Source organism: Neolamprologus brichardi, chromosome 1 (genome assembly GCF_056152115.1).
Source record: "Neolamprologus brichardi isolate AB-2024 chromosome 1, ASM5615211v1, whole genome shotgun sequence".
In the NCBI taxonomy this organism is placed as follows: Eukaryota; Metazoa; Chordata; class Actinopteri; order Cichliformes; family Cichlidae; genus Neolamprologus; species Neolamprologus brichardi.
Window position 1 is genome coordinate 5,778,670 of NC_142104.1, and position 18,366 is coordinate 5,797,035.

The 18,366-nt window shown below is 40.4% G+C and overlaps 1 protein-coding gene across 2 annotated transcripts in view; it reads right to left on the reverse strand.

Annotated features, from left to right (window-relative positions):
- Nucleotides 1-18,366, reverse strand: part of adamts18 (ADAM metallopeptidase with thrombospondin type 1 motif, 18) — a 62,217-nt gene that overhangs the window by 11,459 nt on the left and 32,392 nt on the right. For both annotated transcript variants that reach the window (XM_087843315.1, XM_087843344.1), the window contains 6 exons: nt 17,779-17,951; nt 16,815-16,945; nt 16,199-16,322; nt 15,657-15,901; nt 5,665-5,785; nt 4,721-4,847 (listed from right to left, as the gene is read on the reverse strand). In XM_087843315.1, coding sequence (XP_087699441.1) covers nt 4,721-4,847; nt 5,665-5,785; nt 15,657-15,901; nt 16,199-16,322; nt 16,815-16,945; nt 17,779-17,951 — 921 coding nt within the window. The remainder of the gene's footprint in view (nt 1-4,720; nt 4,848-5,664; nt 5,786-15,656; nt 15,902-16,198; nt 16,323-16,814; nt 16,946-17,778; nt 17,952-18,366) is intronic.

Sequence of the window (18,366 nt, forward strand, 5' to 3'; positions counted from 1 at the left end):
CTTTTAGCAGGAAGAGGCCTCCAGCAGAACCAGGATTGCATAGATGCACAGATACAAAGACTAAAGTGCTTTAATAAAATTGTAAATTATACATCAAGCCAAACTCAAAACAACCATAAGTAGGGATGGGTACCGGTATCCGGTGCCATGATGGCACCGGTTCTGACATAAACGGTAGTAACCAGACCGAAAAGCAGCGCACATTTCGGTGCTTTTTTTTTTTCCTGAGCTGTGATACACTTTAGATTCTAGCCAATCATTTTACGTTTCCGAGGATAGTAGGCAGGTCCAGGTACGTACGTTCTTTTAGAGCAGAACTACAGATTAAAAATGCCCACGGCGAAGCAGTCAAACGTCTGGCTGTACTTCACAGCAAAATATGCAAACTCAGCAGCTGCAACAAGTGCTTTAAGCTGATACTGTGATACTGTCAAAGGAGGTAACACCTCAAATCTGATGAAACACCTGGCAACGCATAGCGTTTTTTTTAAAAGCCGAGAAATGCGCCGTATTTGATAGCTTGCTGCGAGACCTCACACCGAGTACATCTACTGCGGGTGTAGCCGTAGCCCTGCCAGTGTAGCAGAAATGATGAGGATGATGATGCAGCAGCAGCCGTTCTTCTCTGCGTGAGTAGCTTAATGTTGTTCGTGTGTAATTTACGTTGAGTAGGCTAACCATGTTATTACATTAATGCATGTAAGGTGAACTAGCAAACACCGTCGTAGTTACATGCAGCTGTCTCCTTGTCTGATGGCAGATACTCCCTTCACCCTGGCCAAAAAGGCTAAAATGACCAAAGAAAAAGTGGAAAACAGCTAAACATGAGAGGTTTTTGGACAAAGTTTAGGTTCTCCATTCTTTAAGCACCGGCACCGTTTCAAAAGTACCGGTTTGGCACCGGTATCGGATAAAACCTAAACGATACCCATCCCTAACCATAAGACTGAGCTACTAATCAGGACATCCCTGATTTGTTGTGTTTATTTTAGGACCAATAAACCTCAATTACCCACTGAAATAAAAGCTGTCATCGCACCAAACACCTCTGAAAAGTTCTTATTGTTGCGCTTCGTAAAACAGCCCTTTCTACCCTGGTTAAATAAAAAAAATGAATTCATTAAGTTAGATTCTTGGCTCAAAGCTGGTTATCAGTAATAAAAGGAAAGACAGAATATACAGAATATATCATCATGTCTCTGCAGTTCGATCAATCTCCATATTTATCATTGTATATGAAACTAAACATGAAAACCATTTCTATAGCTGACTCTTCATGACAGCTTTTTCAAGTTCCTCAAGGCCAACCACAACATGCAACACTTTTTCTTCTCCTTTGGTTTGTTCGGCTCATTTATTTCTCTTTCACCTGTTCACTCTGCCCTCATCTTCTTACTTCTAATCTCTTCGCTCTTTGTCCTTTTGAAATCCTGCTTCACCACTGATGAAAAGCCTCCTGTTATGTCTAAAATAGTTTCTGTCTTGGCATCAGGGCTGCAGGGGGAGATTTCACCAAATGAGTGGTCTGACAACCACAGGCTTAGAAGAGGGAGATGGAGGGATGGGCAGATGGCGCTGTCCAGTTCTGAGAGGACACGCTACCACAGAGACCATTCCTCCATACCACCGACCTGCTTCAGGGGAAGAAAAATGCTTTCATTTTTGTTCAAATGCCACAGGCAAATGAAGCTGTGGGACTAAACTACAATTTGGAAATGGGATAGATGTCAACCAGTGGGACCCAAAAGGAATGGTTTGGGATTCTTTGGCTTGTGGACTGTTTTGCTTTTTCCCCTGCTGTTTTTCCTGGCTTATAAATAACAATATATCATTGGGGGAAAGTGGCTGAAGAGCTACTCCGCTTCACTGCAAACCACCACTGACCTAGCTGTAATTTGTATCTCTAAAATGTTTCATTACCTGAGGTAGGAACAGCACATTGCTGCAAAGGAGGTTCTGAAAAGCTCGACTGTATATTTTCTGGTACTTGCATGGCTGCAGACCAGGTACCACCAGTGAATGGAACTATTCTAATATTGGAGGCGTGTGGTTTTCTTAAGATCCTAAGCATAATTATATACCACAATCCAACCTTCTTTAACAAGCTGCTTGTCTGGTTTGGATTTCCCACACATGTCCAGTCCTTTAGCAAATGCATTTACTGTGTCCTTTGTCTCTTCACAAACATCCAGTGAGCTCTAGAAGCTGTTGCAAGTTGAAAAGAGCAATAAGATAAAGGTGCTCTTTTCATGATGAAGTTCTTTTACTCTTAACTTTGCAGTATAGATCCTAAAAAAGTGGTAAATATGCCTGGTGCATAGATCGTTTGATCTGATTTGTTGGCACTTACAAAACTGATGTTCATGCTGAGTTAAATATCTTTAAAGGAGGATTCTCTTCCTAACTTCGAGCTAGCCCAAATGTTTGAACTGACTTATTAAAATTCTCCTTTAGTCCCCGTGTTATGGGAACCTGCTGCAACATCACAGTCCAGCATCCCCGCAAAGTGGAGAGAGAACAGGTCTAAAGCAAAAGAAAGGGAGAAGATAAGAGCGAACGGGTGAGGCTGTGTGTGTATTTTATGTGAGGCTGTGAGCGTTGGGCTTGGGGTGGGGGTTGACTGGCTCTGCATGGCTAGACTGGCCTGGCCCCATGGGAATCCTTCCATCTCTGCACAATAAAACATGGATAGGCCTGTCAGCGCCCGAGATACATGTCACAGAGATAAACAGGCACTTTCACATTACCCCTCCTTCCAGACACACACACACACACTCACCCAAACACTGATGTTCACTCACATAGTACACATGCATCCACTTCATTGTCAATTTTTCTTTTCTCTGCTGGGCTCTTGAATGCGTGCCCATACATCCTGGAGGTCTTAATGCAGTCATTAAAGCTTTCATGCTGCTCACTCAACTCAACTTGCTTCCTGTGTAGCATCCATAAATTGGCCCGTACTCACAACCATCTGAGGAAAACTGTCAGCTACTGTAGAGAATAGAATCCATGGGTGTCAAGCTTATTTATTTCCCTGCATGGACTTTAATCATTTATACCGTTTTCTGCGCTAAGCAAAAAGAGGCGGATGGGACACGCAACGAGGCTGTTTAATAGCTTTCACCGAGATAGCAGAAATGCCATGCCCAAGATTAGGAGCAGGAAATGTCCTCTCGGGTGGTGGGAAACTTAGTGAGAAACAGAGGCTGTACGCTGGAGGTGTAACTGATAGCTGTCTGGCTTATTCAACTCCTGACACAGGAGAAAGTTCAGTCTGGACTTGTTGTAGCATGGCTAATAGTGAACAAAATAACAACATCGTTAAGATCAGAGAAGCAGCTTATATTTCTACTTTTAAAGCACGGTTTGGACCAGAAATACATGATTCCAGCATTATGCATTTGGAAAAGGAGCTATAAGAATGCATGCTGCCTTTCTATGTTGGCATGTTGCTTTTCTCTGTGTGTGTGTTTGCATGTGCATGAGTGAGTACTCTCTCTGAACCCAAGACACAGTTCCTTGCCTGTTCTTTGGAGCAATGCTGTAAATCAAGCTAGCTCCATTTCCCCGAGCCAAAGCCCTACATACTGTAGAAGAGGGGCCATTTATTCAGCGCTGTTTCAACTTGTTACTCCACTGAACTATCTCCTGTTTTCCTCCTTTGCTTGCTGCATTGGTCCCAAAATGCACTGTCTCCTTTAAAAATGCATGCCATTAGGCTCAGTGTCTAGACCAAGGAGATAAAACACAGCCGTGGTTTTGCTACTGAGAAATGCAGGAAGCTTTGAGCTGAGTGTATATGAGAGGGTATGCAGAGAAATCAGCAATCGTTCAGAGCCAGCTTTGATGTCTTCTTCCTGCTCTTTAGCCTTGCTTTTCTTTATTTTTTCATCTCAACCCCAGTGTTTCCTTTTCAGTTAAATTATTGCCTTAAATTTGTTTCTTTTTTTGCATTTGCATAATTTGATATTTAGCCTAAAATGTCACAATCCATATTAAAAATCGAAAGAGTTTGCATTCTAAGATATTGGTTGTTTTTAACTACATTTCCACATTGAAGCCCTCTCTTTTTGTCATTTCACTACAAACACTGACAGAAATATGGACATGACCTCTGTGACTTCAGCGGTAGATTCAGCTCAGGTGAAGCATGAGCTCGGAAAGTTTCTTTCTAGTGATCAAAAACAATGTAGCATTTTTTTTCTCATATTCTGCATTTTTAGGTCTCAGGATCATTAACAGGTTAAAAGACCGTTCAAACTAAATGGTCTAAATGAAAGAATGAAAATCATCAGGGCATACGTGTAGACAAGAGATCAGTTACCAACACTTGACACTCACATGGAGACACAGCTGGAGAAAACACTTCAAGGCAACAAAGACTTATCCAAAAGAGCACAAGATGCAGTGGGCTTTCATGTGTTTTCTCACAAAAAAAACAAAAGTGGGCCGAGAAAAGACGAGGATAGAGTGACAAGAAGAACACAGGCTGAGCGGAGTGCTGGCTAGCCACAGCAAATAGACCACAGGCAACCTCTAGACAGCTCAACCACAGTATTTGTGTGTGTGTGTGTGTGTGCGTGCGCACCTATATAAAAAAAAAAAAAACAGCGCCCTAGGTTCCTGAAAATTTGGCAGCATAAAGACACATGCCACATATCCCACAGCCAACTGTACACATAGAAATTCTTTGACCCACACACACAGCAGTGCTTACTATGCAGGGCAAGGCTGTGTATTGCAGAGATGGGAGCCCAGTGCAGGCCTGGTGTGGGGATTACACATGCTGGAGTTGACCTGAGCCTTCTGGTCCTGCAAACAGATAGCCTTGGTTGAGATACGACCTGATGGAGAGACAGGGAGAGAGAAGCAGAGAAATCATAATGTGTTTCTTTCAGGTAATTAAGGATCTTTATTTTTCATTCCTGCAACGTGGATGCATTTAAAGTCAAATTTGAATTTTCTAACTGTCATGAATCAACACAAAGAATATGTCTATGGGTCTGCCAGCTGTCGCAGCACCTAGAGGCATGGCAAATGAAACTACATGTACCGTAAACACAACAGCTATTCACTAACAAGTAAGCTGGATAGTAGCTGTAAGTCTTTCTCCGTGAGGAGAAAGTCTGACAAAGGTGCTTTTCATTAACCTTAGCACATTTCCTGGAACACTGTTCATCAGGGTATTATGCACAACACAAAAACACAGCCACACACAGAAAAATCAGACCTATAAACACACACACACAACTTTTCCTCATCACTTTTAGTACATCTGCACATATTTCTGCCTCTCTCTTATTGTAAGCAACTTAGATTGTGTTGCTATGCCGTTCAGGCTTTTCATCAGGGGCTAATTTGATGCATTGATTCCAAATCCTGAGCAGATTTTAAAACGCTGGGGATTTTGATTTAAATTGAGATGTTAAACGAAGTCTTCTTAGTTTATTTGCTTTTTAATTGATGATCAATTCCATCAATTCCAAGTTCGAAGTCTTTGCTGCTACATTGTCAATTAAAGTAACGTTAGCTTGATTTGACTGTTGCAGTTCAGTGGTGGATTTTGGCAAATGTTAATTTAATTTACTTATCCTGTGTACAGAACTCTTCTAGTTTTATCCAGGCATCAACAGATGGACACACAAATAAAAACCGCCTCACCTCCGGCACAGGGAGCAGAGCAATCCGAGCGCACCACACCCCAGCTGTAATCAGGCTTCCTCTCAGTGCGAGGCAAAGTGTACTCCCATACCACACCCGGGTTCTTTCCCTGCAGAAGGATCTATCAGACAAGAAACAATCAGTCAAAAAAGGTGACAGCTATGTAGAGAAAGTTTATATTTGAACCTTTATTTATCAAACTGGAAGTCATCCACCAGGCTACAGCTGAGTTTTCCCAGCTGCTCAAGGGAGTGACACTAGCAACCTTTAGATCCTTCCTCAAAGCTCTAAGCCGCCCTTTGTAGCTTAATGTAGAGAATATAGCATTACTGCATACTAAACAGAAAGGAACACTAAATATTTAAGAAGCTAAGTAAGGCAAATATTTAGCACCGGTTCATCTACATGTCTTTTCAGCACCTAACCCACGTATTCCCTCAAATGTCGACTGATTATTAGACCTCCAGTAATCCATGTATTATGTCTTGTGCATTCTAAACCAAAGCAAATTTCACCCATTTGACAGACTACCTACTAATGAGAAGATTCTAGAAACCCTACAAAATGCTTTATTCCATTTCTACTCTGAACTGAATGAGCACTTTTATTTGGATCATATAATGCTCATGCAAGGGACAATTTCCATTTTCTTTTGTGATGCGTCTCTTTTTTTAACCACATCCTTTACACAGCCCAGTGATTCTGAGGTACCTTTTCTGCACAAGAGATTTATTTGAACATTCAAGTCAGGCAGAGACTAATGGATGAATGAATGCAGACATGCCCATTACAGGAGAAGCATCAGGCTATCATTAAAACAACCCCATGAGAATTCCCTGCTGTGGTGAAAAGTTTTGCTTGACATGCATTTACATAGTCAGCTCCTAGTGTGTTATTTTAAACCATTTCAAAACACTGCACTGGATTGTATTCAGCATAGCTTTGTCTCTTTTGCATCCAACCACGGTTTAGTCCAGGTTGGGTAACTATTACTCCTCAGCCCATTTGGCGAAATGTATTAAGTCCACCTGTGATTCTTGAGAAACATCAGAGTCTATGAGCATCTGTGATAATGGATTTTGACAGGTGTATTTTCTTTGGGTGTATTTTCTAAAGTCGAAAGGAATCAACCATCAACCATTCAACGCCAAGCACCTCCTGGGTTCAATCCACATTAAACAGTTCTGGGACGCTTCCACTAACTTTAAAAATAACCTTCTGATTGTTAACTGTCCAATGCATAAAGTCAGCTATTGCAAGATGGGGGAAGCAGCTACCCAATGTCAGAAAAATGTATCCGTAAGTCAGTGTTTTAAAATCAATACTTCAATTTAATTTTAGTTGGGGCAAAAGTGGTTCTGATGTCACATTTTCTACTTAAGATCTTTCTCAACATCTGTACGGTTTAAGTGTCTTTAGGCTGCATTTTTGCCATCAAGTAACCTTAATTACTACCTACGAGTCAAATCACACTTTGTCACGGTCAGCAGTGGCAGACCGTGTGGAGAGTGTGTGGAGGACCCAGGTGCGGACATAGGCGAGGAGACAGAACTAACTTCAGGCGAGGCTTTATTATGGCTGATATAGGGGCAACATAAAGCAGCAAGGACAGAGGCAAAACTAAACTAGAACCTACGCTGGGAAAACTTAAAAACTAAGAAAACTTTGACTTAACTATGACAAACTAGGAAGACTGGCAATGACTATGAACAGGACTTTGTGCAGAGTGCATGACGAAACAATGAAATACACGAATCACTAACAGAAACATGAACTGCACAAGAATCCTGAAACTACTTAACCTGACATGACATGAGGGATGTAACACAGATGACGCAGCGACGAACACAGGAAGACTGAGGACTTACATACACACATGATCAGGGGAAGTGGAGACATATGAGGACACAGCTGACTAGAATGAAACATAATGACAACACAGGGGAGAGTAACACTAATTACAATGAACAAAGCACATCAGACTCTTCCAAAATAAAACAGGAAACACCGAGACATAGACGTGACACAAACTTGACAACAAGAGCCACACAGACATGAAACATGACAGGTGGTTGCACGGACCAGCGAGAGATGACAAAAGGGACTAAACTGCAACCTAGAAATCAACTCGATGAGTTAAACTATAACACAAATGAATACAAAAGATACATAAAAACAGCACCGTGACACATTCCTAATTGTTTGAGATACTAAACTTTAGTATCTTGCTAAAGTGATAAAAGCTGCAGACTCAACAAAACCACATAAGGGTTGGCCACAGTTTAACACCCACAGTTTCTTTGTCCGTGCTACCGACACCAACCAAACCCAATGCCATTGAAAAACTGCCACCACTAACCACACAGGGACATTGTGCTTATCCAAGCAAACCAACCTTCTGCTCTTTCACCAAACAACCACCAGTGATGTGAAACAGCAGCTACAAAAACAACTCTGGTCAGAGTTTTTATAGTCACTTTAGTAGAGGACTTAGATGTCCTTGAATTGTTCAAGCTTTCCAAATCACTGATCTTTCTTTCCTAAGAAATGTACAATGTTTAAAACACCCAACCAACCACAGTGTTCGCATTTGTCTGCCAAGAGACAATAGAAACAATAGTTTCAGACAAACCTACCCACCACTGCTTTAGTTTTTGATCATTTAAACCCAAAGCTCAAACTTTCAGTAATAACTAAACTTACTGTGTATAAGGACCATAAATGGCACCTGTTAAGAGACGTGGTTACGAAGAGGATTTCAAACTCAATGCTGTCAGTCACGCAGTAGAAGTTGGGAACAGAGCAGCTGTGAAATCTGTCTTTGTTACTATGCTCAGCGTCTTTTAGTTTACATTTTGACTGCACAATTGTGAGCTTTTTGTTAAACAACATTGTTTTCTTTTATTTATGGAGCATTATTATTTAATAAATGCTGATAATTTATTTTTGAGTAAATTTTATGTACATCTATGCTCTATGTTAATAAAAGTGCCTGTGTGACATCTGGGACACAGCTTTGACTAAGAACTCTCTTTTTGTTCTTACTTTATGGCTTTAAAAAAAGATATCGAGATATATATCTTATATCGCCGTCCAGGTAAAAAATATCGAGATATGAATTTTGGGTCATATCGTACGGAAGCGTAGAGCTGCCACCCAGGCAAAAGAAAAATACAAGTGTATCACGTTATAACGTGAAACGTTTATTGTTCTAACAAGATACTTTTCACGTTTGTACAATATACCTTTCACGTTTGAACAACATAATATCACGTTATTACAATATACATAATTATCACGTTCGTACAATATAATTATCACGTTCGTACAATATAATTATCACGTTCGTACAATATAAATATCACGTTCGTACAATATAATTATCACGTTCGTACAATATAATTATCACGTTCGTACAATATAATTATCACGTTCGTACAATATAAATATTATATTGTACGAACGTGATAATTATATTGTACGAACGTGATATTTATATTGTACGAACGTGATAATTATGTATATTGTAATAACGTGATATTATGTTGTTCAAACGTGAAAGGTATATTGTACAAACGTGAAAGGTATATTGTACAAACGTGATAGTATATTGTACAAACGTGATAGTATATTGTACAAACGTGAAAAGTATCTTGTTAGAACAATAAACGTTTCACGTTATAACGTGATACACTTGTATTTTTCTTTTGCCTGGGTGGCAGCTCTACGCTTCCGTAATATCGCCCAGCCCTACCTACCTACCACTATTTAAGCCAAAATCAACAACTTTCTGCAATCAGTAACAATACCAGCGATAATTTCAATGACTTGCATGCTCCCATTTAATAGACAGAACACACACCGGCCTTGTGAACTCCTTTGTAGTCAAAGCAAACTTACAGCAGCAGCAAAATATTGCCTCAATTTAGTCACAAGACATGAAAACTGACCGAAACTCTACATGAGCCCTATCTGCACTGACACACTAACAGCACAATGCAGAGGGTTTACTCAGGGGGTCTCCTACAGACGTGTTAGTGAGTGCATGTAACATGTCCAAACTGTTCAGACGCACTGGTGATGATACCAGCAGGGCTTGTGACTGTGCTAGCAAATACAACAGGTGTGAAGCTTTTTGCAGACGGAAGACATTTTCCTTCTACCATCACATCTTTAACCACCAAATGCAGTTTAGCATCCATTACCATCCATACTACGTTTAGTCTTCTTACTAGTGTCGTTAGCATTGCTAAAATATATAACATTCATGAGTGTTTTGGGTCTTACTGGCAATATAGCTGCTTTGTCGTTTACGTATGAGGATGTATTGTAAGTTTCAACTAACATAAAGTCCCTAATTCTTTTTTCCACATAACTTCTGAGAAATCATTGCTCATTAAAATATAGTTTACATGTTGGGAACCTCTAAACACCAAACTGCCAACAAGCCTTGAGTGAATCTGCTATGGCGAAGCAGCTCAAAGAATATGTCTTTTTTGGCAAACATAACAGTAAAGTTTTGAGTGTTTCACTTGCTAAATGTTCACGTTATTATTGTTGTGTAACTTGAAATCTTTTAACTAGTATATTTCCTAATGATATTGTTCATATTTTGCACCAATAACTCACCTGGGAAAGTTTCGTTTCTATTTGTTTCAGTGATCAGCAGTGTTGGGGAGTAACGGAATACATGTACCGCCGTTACGTATTTAAAATACAAAATATGAGTAACTGTATTCCGTTACAGTTACCGTTTAAAAAGGTGGTATTTAGAATACAGTTACTTTGTTGAAATAAATGGATTACACGGCGGTACTTTCCTGTTTCATATTGTGGCGGGTCAGGACTGTTTGGGTTTTGTTTGACAGCTACTGTCTGTTGTTCCAGGTGGCAGCGTTACGGTTGCCATGGTTACATGGTGACGCTCTCTCTGTGTTTCCTGGGTGAGAGAGGCCTTTTTGTTGTTGTTATGCTAAGCTAATAGGCAGAATGCTACAGGTATAGCTCTAAAGAATGTAGCATCAAAGGCAGTGTAGTCCGTGCTGCAGGGAGAATGGACTGCCATACACGTTATGTGTCTGTGAGCGAGGGAGGGAGAAAAAGGAAAAGTACGAGCTGGAAGCATGTAAATATAATAATAACCACTGCAGCCAAGAAGAGTGCCTGACGAGCCCAGTTGTAAGTAAGCTATTAAGACTCGACTGTACACCGTGTTCGTGTTTTCCTCCAAAAACAATAAGTTCTGTTGGAGCAGCCTTTCAACGCCTCTCTCTGTCTCTCGCTAGCAAAGTTGACCCAGACAACAAAGTAAAGCTAGTTTTTGGCTACGAGCCCGACACAGAACCCACCGTATTAGCCAGAGGTCCCTTTACTACGGTTTGGAGCCGCGGACCTTCAGTAACAGTAATAAATCCCAGCAATAGTACATTCATGTAGTTGTAAACAGCATGATAATATATTAAGTAATCCAAAGTATTCAGAATACTTTACTCTCATTGAGTAACGTAACGGAATACGTTACAGAATACATTTTGGGGCATGTATTCTGTATTCTGTAATGGAATACATTTTAAAAGTAACCTTCCCAACACTGGTGATCAGATTATTAGTTTGCTTTTCTTTGCATTTCCTGGTGCTAATAAACATACATCAGACAAGGACATGTTACTGTGGCAGATGGTTAGCAGAATTAAGGGTTTCATTTTCAAAAATGCTTTAAAATGAAAAGGAAACAAAGCAAAACAAATATGGAATTTAATTATTAAGTAATAAAAATCATAGCTCAAGATGGCCTTTATTGACTTCAGTTATCCTCTTTTTTTGGCTTTAGGAAAGGAAAATGCTTATCATCGTCTTCGAATGACTTTCAGTGGCTACAAACATATTTAAGTTGTGAAACTAATGTGTGTCTAGCTTCCTAGAGTGCAACAGCAGACCACAGAGTGTATTGGTTTCACAACCCAACAATCACAGCACTCGTCAAGTCAGCTGGGATGATGATGAATTGCAATGTGGTGGACTCAGATATCAATCTCACAGCGTTTTGTGTTGGACTGGCATGACCCTGCTTCCCATACCACAAGAATGCCAATTCCAGGGGGAATAATCCTACTTGGTATTCACTTAGAGCTCCGGAAGCAGCCGTATGTTGTGTCTGTTCCTTCTACCACCTCCTGTGAGCTATTTCTATGCCCCCTTCCCTCATCCTTCCTACCAGCTAAGCAGCTGTGCAGATGTGGACACCTTGTCACAGTTTACTTCACACTCCTCACCATTTGTTTTTCTTTGAGCGCTTCAAGCTGAGTGAGAGTCTGCAAGTGATCCGTGTGTATATCCTCCCCCATGTGCTCTCTCAGATTTTCTGTGACAGCACCAGTTAAGTAGAATGTGTGAAACAGATGAAGAGATCTGCGCTCTCCTTCCATCATTTGGCTCTTTTCATTTGCACTTAAAGTCCTCGTGCCCTGACCTTAACTTCTCACATCCAGAGTTCAATTGCACTTCAATCTTAATCTTTTAATCTCACTCTGCATCCTCTCTCTTTCTATCCTTCTGCCTCTATCAACCTCTTTCTCCTTTTTGTAATTACAGGACATACTTATAGAGATTATCGTCATGTCATCTGCAGATCAGCTGCAAGCCATCGCCGAGTCCACTGCTGGACAGATGTATGATCGGAACACACAGACACGTAAGAGGAGTACCATCAGCCTAAAAAGAAGGAACTTTCTTTAAATTATAATTTTTTCAAGATAGGGCACATTTGTGTAGTTATTGTTATTATTTCTTTTGGTTACTATGACACTATAGTGAGCCAAAAACAACTGCTTAGACGCAACATTTTATTAAATCTCTTGATCCGCATGCAAAACTTAAAATTACCGTTTCCAAAACATCTGTAACGATCCTTCGCTGCATTAGAAAACTTTGTACATATTACTATAGACAGGAATCAGTATGTAAAGTGTGATGGATATGATATGTGACAGATTAATTTTATTGTTTTTGCTGTGCTCACAATTCAAAGCAATTAACCTGCCAATAGCAATGTCATCATAGTCAAAAAACTATGGCTCACATTCCAGCCCACTCAGACCAGCGTGTACATTCATCGTTCGGTTATTCTTACTGACATTGAGTGTGTTTATAGCTTACTGGGTATGCTTGCAGCTAGTTTTGTATGCTTTGTTACTGGCATTATATATGACAACCCTGATGTCATATATAATGTCACTGTCACTAATCTCACGCTCTCATAAAACCGAACTTTTTTGTTGATTTTGTCAGAAAATCTGTTCGGGTCTCTGTGATCAGTAGATCCTGTGCTTATATTGTCAAATGGTACCATGGATTTTTCGAGAGTTTGCAGTGGTCAGTATTTTAACCCTTTAAGACGTAGCATAGAACCAAGTCCGCCAGAGCTTATATTATATTTTTACATGCTGTAGTGTCATTTTTGGGAGCATTTCAAGTTGATATACATCAATACAACCATTATAGGCCAAATTTTAATAACATGTATGCATTAAGTGTATAGTAATTACATCAATTGCAAAAAAGTGCAATAAACTACAAAAAAATTGAAAATCGTTTTTGTTTTTTTAACATATATTTCTAGTTAGAGAAATTTAAGAGGCTTATGCCTCAAAACTGTAAATATAAAAAAGTTGCACAAAATAGTTTCCCACCACAGGAAATTTATTTTTAGTGTCTTCATAGTTTTATTTTTGGAATACACCAATTTTTATATACTGCAGGAAAAACGACATTATAATAAATAAGTATTATAATGCAAATTTGCAAAAAAAAAACAGTATGTGCATCAAAATAAACTATTTCCAGCAGTGCAATATGAGTCCTAAGCATCCCAGAAACGACACAGAAAGTCATAAAGTCAAACATAACTTTTAAAAACACCAGTATAGGCTCATGAGGCCTTGATGGTAAAAAACTACATTTCCGCAAAATGACGTCACTTCCGGTTTTGCCAGGTCATGGTGGACATGCCATAGTTCGCACTGATGGACTAGGAAGTGTTATGAACAGCTGATCGGATCGGCAAAGCGTGTTTCTGGAATATTATGTTTTTGTTCCTGCAAGTGCTTTTTATGCAGTTTTTGCAAAGCTATATGTGGACCTAGGACAAGCTGATGGCATAAGATGTAAAATACTCCTCCGGTTTCATATGCAAAAAAATTATTGCGCTAGCTTACGTGGTTGCAGTGCTTCGGGGATTTAAAAATAGTTACGCAAAACGGAGTGTGCCCGCTCCCACCGGCTTTAAAGGGTTAAACATTTATCTATCAGCCACTCAGGTCATGGAAAAATACCTCCCCTGCACACAAACCTAAAATGTTTTCCATTCTCTGGCATCACTCAGGGGATGCTCTAAACATAAAGTGGAGCTGAAGTGGGGTTTTCTCCTATTTTTGTACTTAGACTTGGTCAAGTCTAAGTACTAGGAACCACAAATGTTTGTACAAAATTATTTGCTTATCTATTTAGAAAATGGTGAGTAATTTATATGAAAATATTGTTATCCTGTTGATTAAAAAGAAAAAAAGAATAGGGAATTGATTTAAAGTTTGTGGAATGTATTTTAAGAGCATTATCTGTACCAAGTTTGATGACAAACCTTCCAACAGCCGCTGAAATGTTTCTCCCTTACACAAAGTGACGATCAGTCAAATAATCCAGCGCTGCTATTCTTTAAGCTATGTCGCCGACCACGACTGAAACTAAGATGCACGTTATGTGTGCATGTCTCTGCACTTCTGCAAGGGTTCATCTTGCAAAAGGACAACAATGTGCTTTTCAAATGCCAACTACAACACAGACTCCACTAAACTGCCCACAGACCAAAGCCTCTTTCTAAAAAAAAGCTATATAAACACGGATGTTTCCTGACGGCCAAACAACTAACCATCCAATCCAAGTACTTTGAAAATATCACACTGGTATTCCTGTTGGATTTACAGCCCAATCATTCCTGTTTTAACCACAGTATTGCAGTAGCCCAGGGCATTGAGGGGGGGAAACTAGATTTTACATGAATATCACCCCCACCCCCCATGGCAAAAAAAAAAAACTGTCTGGCTTTCACCTGGTTTTCACTTCTGTTTTCACGGCTGGAGTTCGAAGGTCAAAAGAAAATAAATGCTTTTGCTGACAAAGTTATGTGAGAAAACATCCTACACCTCCCACCAGCATTCACTTAAAACCTCAGAACGACTTGGCCACTTGTTGAATATTCGTTTTGCTTTCAGGAGGATACCTCTGTCCAGCATCACATTTTGCTACTTTAGGACAGGTAAAGACTCGTACTCCCCTCGAAGCTCTGGTTTCTAACACACCACTGAACACAAACATGAAGCAGAAATATGGACCACCAGATAATAAATCTTCTGCTTTACTGTGCAGAATATCTCACTCCAAGTAACCATCTGATTTTATGCTTTTCTTCCTACCCACTAAAGGGCCGTTCATGTTGGGATTTTACTTGCTCAATTTGACTCAAATTGCAACGCTACAACAAAGCACAGGGTCTGCATGAACAGCTGTGAATATATGTCAATAGATGTGAACATGTGGCTTTGTTTGGACTGGAGTTTGGCAATAGGGTGCCCTGTCAGAATTCTTGTGTATGATACAAGTGGATTACAGAGATCAGTTAGTACTAATATAGTCCCTGTAGGCTGCTAGCGAGCACAGTAGATGTGTTCAATGTGTGCCCTTTAATCGTTTTCACTGTGACTTAGACAAAAATGTGTCCATTCTTTACAAAGCACCCACCCATTTCTGGCATAATCAGACACCCAAAACAATTAATTATTCACAGAAGCTTCAACCAGTCTTTTTCTCCATAGCACCAAACTTCTTTCATCTAACCCTCATCATGTCCAAGCATTAAAAAGGAGGTGCAGCAGATCCGCCAAAGACCCCTGTCACTGTCAATTGCCATAGACGGATGTCACCCAGCAGCAGCGGCTTACTTCAAACACCAGCGTCTCATTAGTCGGTCCAGCAGCATACAGGCTCTCCGGCTTGTTGAAAGAGCGCTGGTAGTCGAATACGGTTCCACCAAAGTGGAACTTCCCTGGCCAGTCCACAGTCCACTCCCCAGTCAAGTAGTACTTCTTTTTCAGGGAGCGGACAGCCAGGTAGCTAGTGGAGACTTCCATTTCCTGAATGTGAATACTTCTAGCCCCAGCTGGAACTGTCACCATGGAGTAGTACTCTGGTTTCAAAAAGAGGAGGAACAACAGCCGACACTAAATCATTATTAGCTATTATTGCTGTTCTATAATTCTGTCATGTTTCATCCTGCTAACATCATCCAGATTTTACCGTGGCTTAACCTCTTCTGAGGTGAGTCAGTCCATTATCCAGTGGAATTATGTGCATGTGTCTGTCTGTGGATTTAATTTTTATCCTTGTTTCTTTGGTTAAGTCTTCTTTTGTATTGTAAAAATACTCAGTGTGCGCCACCGAACATGTTCAGACACACTATTAACAAGGACAAACACAATCTTACCGTTAGCCCGGTGTTGCAGAGTGTACTGGCCCTTGAAGAACTTGCAAGTGGAGTTGTCTCCCTTACAAACTCCACAGGCATCCAGAGACGCCTTGGAGCTAAGAACTTGGTCACAACCGACAGCCTAAACACACACACACAAATGCACGTTTGCCATCAGTGTGAATGGAGCAAAATGAGCATGATAAGCTTGTTTCTTGAAGTGCATGTGTCAATAAAATAAACTCTCCAACTATCAACAAATCTATGCCTCAAAGGGTGATAACTCAAGAAGAAAGACTACAAGATGAATATCACCTTGATTGGAGAAGCAGCGTTACTCTGAGGTGACAACAATTTTAAAACCCTTTCATAAAGAGCTCATAAATAAAGGAAAACAGAGAATAGTGCAAAAAAATAGTGCAAAAGTGTCTTCCCAGTGCTAAGTAAGCCAAAGAAATTACTCCAAAAGATTTTTCTTACCCTTTTTCATTTACTCAATGCATTTGATGCAACTGCACATGCTGATTGTCTACAGACGACTGCACTGTCTTTTGATTCTGACACTAACCGTGCCTGTCATACAACCACTAGACAACAGAAAACAGAGTACAGTGAATCCACAGAGCTGATATACCTCACACACTCCATCAATGCAGACATCTTCTTTGTGGTCAGAGCAGGAAGTGCCATCTTTAACTTTGCTGGACATAGCAAAGAAGAAGTCATAGTCTTCTGCAATGCAGTAGAGCTTGCAGATGTCTTCATCTGCACGGAGAAGAGGAAGCGAGGTATCATTAAGAATGATGGCATCACCTGTAAAATGCACAAACTGTTCTTCAAGTTTTATTGTCTGGTCAGTTTACAGCTGCAGAGGCTACTGACTCTGCAGGTATGCACTAAGACTGAAACGCAAAAGACAGCAACTACGAATGCACCCAGGGGTATTCATATGGGGCTACAGGTTTATTTTGTAGTTCAGATCAGTTATCACAGACAAGTCTCTACAGCCGTCTTTGATTAAAATAAATGACGATGAAGGTGACTTGGCCCAAGGTCCCAGAAGGCAGTTCAGAATCTGTTCCTCTCTAGATCACCCCCCATTCATCTCCAGCTTAAACAGGCCTGGGACGACAGCCAAACACACGGCTCTCCTTCACTGCACTCTCTTTCCCTTGCTCTGTGTAACAAAGCTGGCCCGCAGGCTTCCTTTTTAAATCTATTCTCGGTGTGTCAGAGGGTGCAGGTGGCTACATGTCTTCCATGCACATTACACACAATGATAGTTTCCTTCAGCTTATTGGCCCTAATCATTGCAGCAGTAAATAGAAGTTGGCATTACAGAAACTCTTTTTAAAAGAGTTTTGGGGAAGCAGAGCGGGTACAGAATATAAAAGATCTGGAGAATTAAGACAAGCAAACCTGCCCTGAACAATCTGCAATTCTCTGTATATTTAAAAGCTCTGTGGCCTTTAGCCAATGAATATAATGTGCCAAGAATACAGTAAATCACTGTATTTACTCATAATCCACAAGATCTACTGTGTATTTTGTATTTTGCGTCATTTTCTTGCGGGGATTGTAAGTAACTGACCACCTACCATCCACTTTGGTGTAGGGCTTCCACTTATAATACCAGCCCCTGAAGGGCTTGCTGTTGTACTCGGCGCACTGTTGGGCACGGAAATCCACAGCATTGGGAGGGCATGGACGAATATTACACAGCTGGTTGAGACGGCTGGGGCCTGAGCAAAACTTGCCATTGTTCTGTGGCCTGGGTAGAACAAGATAAGACAGAGAAAAGGGAGAGGAATTACAGGGAAGGTGGATTTGTTTTACTGCTACAGGACCTTTGGCAATATATCAACCGCACTAATGTGCCAGAGCAGTTCACGGGAGAGACAGCTGGTCAGTGGAAAAGATCCACCCAAATTTTTTCTTTTCAACACTTCTAGTTCTCGTTCTATTCATATAACTTTTTCAATGAAATCCCTGTACACCTGTGAGAAAGCTGTAAAAGCCATCTTGCAGAAGCAATAATGATTAACATGCAAAGAGAGTACATATAAAAGTCTGTACATTTAAAAGTAAAAGACTATACAATAAATGAATGGTAGTCGAGGAGTTGGATGGGAGATAAATGGTCAGGTGTAAAGACCTTAGCTACTTTAACAAAGGCCAAATTCTTA